The sequence below is a fragment of the Monodon monoceros genome, unplaced genomic scaffold, assembly GCF_005190385.1.
Source record: "Monodon monoceros isolate NGI ecotype Baffin Bay Population unplaced genomic scaffold, NGI_Narwhal_1 Super_Scaffold_22, whole genome shotgun sequence".
NCBI lineage: Eukaryota > Metazoa > Chordata > Mammalia > Artiodactyla > Monodontidae > Monodon > Monodon monoceros.
Genome location: NW_021703779.1, coordinates 109,939,586 through 109,947,135, shown reverse-complemented (window position 1 = coordinate 109,947,135; position 7,550 = coordinate 109,939,586). Strand labels below are relative to the sequence as shown.

At 38.5% G+C, this 7,550-nt stretch overlaps 1 protein-coding gene across 1 annotated transcript; it reads right to left on the bottom strand.

The window, feature by feature from the left end:
• Positions 1-2,996: 2,996 nt before the first annotated feature.
• On the bottom strand, positions 2,997-3,938 carry LOC114905887 (olfactory receptor 1361-like). Its single transcript, XM_029240230.1, has one exon. The coding sequence runs from the start codon at positions 3,936-3,938 to the stop codon at positions 2,997-2,999; it is 942 nt and encodes a 313-aa protein (XP_029096063.1).
• Positions 3,939-7,550: the final 3,612 nt, after the last annotated feature.

The window sequence follows — 7,550 nt, the reverse complement described above, 5'->3', positions numbered from 1 at the left end:
CACATATATATATTCTTTTTCAGATTCTTTTCCATTATAAGTTATTGCAAGATATTGAATATAGTTCTCTGTGCTATACAGTAGGTTCTTGTTGTTTGTCTGTTTTAAATATAGATGTGTGTTTCTGTTAATCTCATATTCCCAATTGAGTTCCCCCCCTTTCCCCTTTGCTAACCACTAGTCTGTTCTCTACGTCTGCGAGTCTGTTTCTGTTTTGTAGATAAGTTCATTTGTGTCATAGTTTAGATTCCACATATAAGTGATATCACATGATATTTGTCTTTCTCTGTCTGACTCACTTCACTTAGTATGATAATCTCTCGGTACATTCATATTGCTGCAAATGGCATTATTTCATCCTTTTTATGGCTGAGTAGTATTCCATTGATATATATATATATACCACATCCTCTTTATCCATTCATCTGTTGATGGACATTTAGGTTGCATCCATGTATTAGCTATTGTAAATAGTGCTGTTATGAACATTGGGGTGCATGTATCTTTTCAAATTAGAGTTTTCATTTTTTCCACATATATGCCCAGGAGTAGAATTGTAGGAACATATGGTAGTTCTATTTTTACTTTTTTAAGGAACCTCCATACTGTTCTCCATATTGGCTGCAACAGTTTACATTCCCACAAACAGTGTAGGAGGGTTCCCTTTTCTCCACACCCTCTCCAGCATTTATTATTTGTAGACTTTTTAATGATGGCCATTCTGATTGGTGTGAGATGGTACCTCGTTGTAGGTTTGATTTGCATTTCTCTAATAATTAGTGATGTTGAGCATCTTTTCATGTGCCTGTTGGCCATCTGTATGTCTTCTCTGGAGAAATGTCTATTTAGGTCTTCTTCCCATGTTTTGATTGAGTTGTTTGTTTCTTTTTATATTAAGCTGTTTGAGCTGTTTGTATACTTTAGAAATGCTTTAATTGATGCTTTAAATTAAATATCCAGTATCAGTCCCTGATGGTATTGGTTAAAAAGGTATTCATCATACAGAGTCCTGCTTAAGATTTTATGTTGAACATGATGAAGGAGAAGGAGAAATTGGGGAGGGAAGGGAGGAAGGGGAGTATAAGAAGGAGAAGAAGAAAAAGAAGTAGAAGGAGGAGGAGAAGACAGGGAAGCATCTAGTGCTTCTAGACTTTTTAATTTCCAAATTTTTGTAAACTGATACTTTTGTAAAATAAAACAAAAACTTCATAGCAATGTGAAATTGCTCTATATTTCTAATAGTTTGTCTCAGTTTCTAAACTTATCTCACCTCAATCCCTCTGCTGACCAGTAACAAATAGTTTTGTGATTAGCATAGGTCGGCAAACTACACTTTGAGTGCACTGACTGAACTATTGTGGTGTCACAGCAAAGCCACAAACCCAACCCTGAAGGCGGAACAAAGAGCTAGGTTCATTCAACCAGACAGTATAACTGGAATATGTTTTAGCAGTATGAGATGCATGAAAAGCCTGAAGTTTCCTCCATGATCAAAGGTTAGGATATTACACAGATACAGAATAAAAGAGCCCAGGTATCATGTCTTAAGTTTCATAACCACACCTCAAATCCTCATATTCTTGTGTATGTTGAATACCTGATTTTCTTTGTTTCTCTTGATTTATTTTGGACTCCTGGCACCTACCCACTGTGGCACTTTAACAGCCTTCTGTCTCAGAAAGTTTTAACCTCTAACATGTTCTATATCATCAATGGGGGTAGCTAGGAGGCAAAAGTTAGTATACTGTTTCATGAATTGTATCAATGGGACACTAAGCTCAGAGAGATTAATTGAGTCATCTAGTATTACTCAACAAGTCAGCAGAAGATAAACTAAAAATAAATTTTCTGTTTTGAGAGATGACAATTGTTTTATTCAATTTGGTTTACTGAATACCTACCCTGTTTCAGGCATTATACTAGGCTAGAGCTACAGAGACTAATAAAACATAGTTCCTGTACACTGTAAAGAGATCAGATCATCTTGGATAACACTGACAAATATAATTATAATTAATTGTGATAAGTGATACAATAGTAAAATAAAGTGCTACAGGATCCTAGAGGAGAGAAGGGAATAATTTTACCTAGAAAGGTGTAAGAATTATGAAATAATTCACAGAGAGTGTAAGACCTGAGATGGAGCCTTAAAAAGTGTCAAATGTCTGTAGGAAGAGAGAATGGAACAGATATTCCAAGGAGAGGGTGTAACATGTACAAAGACAAGAGTCATGCAAATCCATACACTGCCCAAAGAATGACAAAGTGTCCAGTGTACCTGGGATGTAGGGTGTTCAAAAGATGGTGAGCAGGTAGTGAATGATGATTCTTACTTCTGTAAATGTAGGTGAGTGCAGGTGGTAGAGGATCTTAGATGCTGAAGAACTTAAGCTTTGCTGGGGAGCCTCTGTAGGGCTCAGAGCAGGACAAATGACATGATAGTTTTTGCCTTAGTTTGTTTATCTTCTATGAGTGCATCTTTTTTCTTGCCTAGTACATGAGAATGATACAGTATTCACCCCAAAATATTAGTGTGAATCAAGTCATTGTTTGGAAGTTGTGAATTTCAAAATGGTATTATCTGTAAGATATTTTGAACTATTGTCATCAATGTTTTCTTCCTTCCTTCCTCTTTTCCTCCCTTCCTTCCTATCAAGGATCTAGCATGTAGGGTTTGGTAGAGGGGGAAAGGAGGCACCAACCAAAAATTAGAGACCAATTAGTAAGTACTGACTACACAGCCATAAGCTTATTCAGGTAAAACTCTTGTTTGTAAATTACGAAGGACTGTGGAGTAAAGGAGCATTTTTGTTTTGTTTTATTTTGGTATTATTTTTATGGAGAGATGAGTCCGATCTAGAGTCTTGGACCTGTATTTGGGGCAGGAAATGGATGGGGAAGAAACTACCATGGTGGCACAGTAGCCTGAGGCTTTGGATCCTCTGTGTGCTCATCTAAGTCTAAGAAGTTGATACAGGTATTTCTTATGGCAGGGATCACCATCTCCAGAAATAGATTTCCCTGATGAGTAGTCTCCTCAGTGCTCCTTTCATGTCCTTGTTCCTTAGACTATAGCGGAAGGGCTTCATCATGGGAGTTACAACCGTATACATGATGGCAGCCACCTTATCCCTTTCTGCTGAGTAGGCAGAAGACGGAGGAAAGTAGACCCCAACAATGGATCCATAGAAGAGGGCCACAGCTAAGAAATGGGAGCCACAAGTGGAGAATGTTTTCCACTTCCCCTTGGCTGAAGGAATCCTAAGTACAGTGCAACCAATAAGGGAATAGGAGACAAAAATGAAGGTGAATGGGATGAAGATAACTGATCCCCCAATGACTAGGATTGTCAAATCATTGATCTGGGTGTCTAAACAAGCAAGCCTTAACATGGTTTCCAGGTCACAGAAGAAGTGTGGGATTTCTCTCTGATCACAGAAATTCAGGAGGCCCAGCAGACTGAGATGCAGTACTGAAACAAGATTAGAGACAACCCACGGAGTCACTACCAGCAGGACACAACCCTTGGGACTCAGTAATGCAGCATAGTGTAATGGGTGACAGATGGTAATGTTCAGGTCATATGCCATGGCTGCCAAGAAGAAATTGTCCAGGTCCACCAGCAACATAAAAAAGTACATTTGTGTAAGGCACCCTGCAAAAGAGATGATTAGGCTCTGGCTTTGGATGTCTGCCAACATTTTTGGGATGGTAATGGTTGTGAAGCAGATGTCAGTGAAGGATAGATTGCCAAGGAAGAAGTACATGGGGCTGTGGAGGTGAGCGTCATTGATAATAGCCAGGATGATAAGTAAGTTTTCCACTATGGTAACCAGATACATGCACAGAAACAGCATAAAGATGTGCTGCTGCTGTTCAGACACCACTGTGAGTCCCAGGAGGAAAAATTCGGAGATAGTTTGGTTTCCTTGGTGCATGATTTTGCTGTGTCTAAAACGGGAAAAATTCGACTTCACCGTAAAATGGTAACATGACACAAAATCCAGTCAGAGGACATTGTACCATATTATAGAAGTGAATCAAGCCTTGGAACCAGATAGTCTTTGTCTTATTTTCTGCTTACCAAAATACAAGCTCCACAAGGGCGCTGATTTTATCTACTATGTTCAGTGCAATACACCAGTGCTAAAGACAGTGCCCAGCACATAGTAGGTGTTCATAAATATTGGTTGTATTTATACAAGAATGAGTGAATAAATTAAAAAAGAAATATTTTGAATTTACCACTCAGTATCTTCATGACTGTTATCTGTGCTTTTCTAAGATTATTTCATCAATTTTAAAATGTGGAGAATACCCACTTTATAGGATTTTTGTGAGGATTGCAAGGACATATGTAAAATGCCCATATCTGTATTTTAGCTATTGCTGCACAAATAGTAGCTGATATCATTCACTAATTTGGAAAAATCACAAACTTTAAAAGCAAAAAGAAACCTTCAGAGAACATCTAGCTGAGCCTCTGTCTTTGGGCAGTTAAATATTCAATATGCATGCGATGGTTTAGCTGATCATGTTTTAGTGTTCCAGGGAGAGAGATGCCACACTCTACTTCCAGCACCTGATCCAAAATTTTATCCTTTAAGTAATTAGCTCTTCCTCAGATCTTTCTGAAAACTTCCCAGTTTTTACTTCTCAACAAGGAAAAATTAGTTATTTGCCATAAATGCTGCTGAAGTCATGCAGGGGTGTCCACTGAATTAAGCAATGCAAAGGTAAGTGTCCTTAACAAGGCTATTTATAGTGGAGCTGATTGGGCATAAGCCACAATGAAGAAAGTTTTGGGATAACACTTTTAACAGCGAGTGTTTATTGAGGGCTTACTATGTTGCCATTGCATGCAAGTGCTAAGTGCTTTACATTGATTATTTTATTAAATATTCACCACAACTCTGTAAGCTGAGTAGGTCTACTAAGAAAATGTTCCATTTACAGATGAATAAATCAAGAATTAAAGAAGTTAAATAATTTGATAAGAGTGATGCATAGCTAGTGTAGTGGAGTGAGGATTCTGAGCTCGTTAGTCTGACTTCAGAACCTCTTACTTAACAACTATGCTCTATTGCTACTATATTGCTTACAGCTTCGTGTTTGTGAAGAGCATCACCTATGTTCTAGGCACATAAGAGCTTGCTCAGCCAACGTCACAAAGCTAGCAGGTGGTGGAGATTGACTTTGAATCTTGATGCCAAAGCGTTTTTGCCATATGTGTGTAAGTCCAAATGAGAGCAAATGGGCTAACAAATGGGAAGCTTTGTCTTTGCTTATTCCAGCTTGTACCTTATCTATGCTGCTGTGAAATCCATTTTACACACTTGCTACTTACTCAAAAATCTGTATGTCTTGGGCTTCCCTGGTGGCACAGTGGTTAAGAATCCACCTGCCAATGCAGAGGACACGGGTTCGAGCCCTGGTCTGGGAAGATCCCACATGCCAAGGGGCAACTAAGCCCGTGCGCCACAACTACTGAGTCCGCGTGCTACAACTACTGAAGCCCATGCTCCCAGAGCCGGTGCTCCATGGCAGGAGAAGCCATCACAATGAGAAGCCCGCGAACCACAATGAAAAGTAGTCCCCGCTAGCCACAACTAGAGAAAGCCCGCGTGCAGCAACGAAAACCCAACACAGCCATAAATAAATAAATAAATAAAACCTATAAAAATTAATTCTTAAAAAAAAATCTGTATGTCTTCATACAACCTTCCCAGTGTAACACAACTGGATTGCCATTGTATAAATTCACATACTTCTGCTGGTTTGCTGTTTAACTTCATACAATCTGCAAAAAGAGGTTAGCAGAACTAATGAACAGTTGGAGCAAAATCGCAGGAGAAATGTTGCACTTACTTAACAACACAATTTTCCCCAAGTACTATAGCAGTTCTTATTTGCATACTAACAAATAAATGTGCTGATTATAAATCAGGCAGGATCAGTTCTGGTGGGACCTCTGCTAGGCAACATTTAGCCATTTCATATGTACAGAATGTACTGAAAATAATAAAGTGGCATATTATTATGTACATGTAATATAGGCTTTTCACTAATACAGACTGTATTAGCAAAATTTGACAGTCCACGTTTCTGATTCCACCTTCAAACACCATATCAGTCAGTTCCATTTAACTGCATGTTCTCATCTACTATCTCCTAGGTGGCACCATCTTTTACAACCAAACACATAAGTATCTTCAGGTTTTCAACCCTTGTATATTCAGGTCACTAATTTGTGACTTGAATCAAGGCACAATACTCTTGTAGTGGACTTGGGGAACAAACATTTGTGTATTTGGGTTGGGGATCCCCCTCATTTGGAACTTACCTAGATGTTTTGTGGCTATTTCCAAAGCTTTTCCAGAAAAAAAAACAGTTCCACTTCCTCCACTCAAAAAATGGTGATTTTCCCAGCCATAGATGTGAACCTTTTCTCTTTCTAAATACAGAAAAAGACAGAGGAGAGGGATGAAATAAAACTGAAAACCTCAACTGGTGGTGGTGTCCCTGCTGCTGGATTTAGAAAAAGATCACCCTAGGGCTCAGGACACAATTCTCTAGGCTACTCATTAGAAACCACTCTCAATTCCATCCTCTACGGATGAAGTCCTCTCTACTGGGATATATTGATACTCACTGATTTCTTGGGATTTATATATATATATATATATCTTTTCACAGATGAGGAAACTGAAAATAAAAAAGTTAAATGATTTGCCCAAGGTCATACAACTACTTGATGGTAGAGCCAAGGTTCTTACCAGAAACTCTCACTCTTGATCCCATTTTCTTAATCACTGCACTAAAATATCCCTTATTAATCATGGGGGAGCTCTAGAAATAAAAGCATTCTGAGAACTTGACTAAAAATTATCTTCTGAAACTTCACTCCTATCTTTCTCCCTACCCTGAATCCCAGCAAAGGACCTCACTTCCTGTTCAACTCTACCTCCAAACCGAGAGATTATGGACAATTCACTACCCTCTTCTTTCTTAATGTTACTACGGAAGGTTATCCTTCCTTTTATTAAGGGCCAATCCCTTCACCTATATTCTGGATTCCTTCCCCTTTTGCTTTCCCAGAAGACTTATGCTATCAGTTAACTTATTTCTTATATCTTCAATCAGCCCTTCTCTACTGGATTTTTCTTTTGGCTTTAAAACATGTTATAGTCTTTCTTATGTTCAAACAAAGAGACAAGCAAGGCCCCCAGGATCCCTTAGCCTCCTCAGTTACTAAACAATCTCACTCCTACCATTAAACACAAATTTCTTGAATTGTCTACATTTCTGTCTCCATTTCTTCACCTCAACCCACTCCAATCTGTCTTCTGCCTCACACAACTCTACTGAAATAGCTCTCGATAAGGTCACAATGACACCCATGTTGCTAAATCCACACTTCTTGGCAACTCAACAACACTCACCTCAGATGATGGTCCTCTTTCTTTATATATATATATATATTTTTTTAATTGAAGTATAGTTGATTTACAATGTTGTGTTAGTTTCAGGTGTACAGCACAGTGATTCAG

Excerpts from the sequence above, each read along its gene's own strand:
- LOC114905887 (XM_029240230.1), bottom strand. The coding sequence starts at position 3,938 with ATGCACCAAGGAAACCAAACTATCTCCGAATTTTTCCTCCTGGGACTC.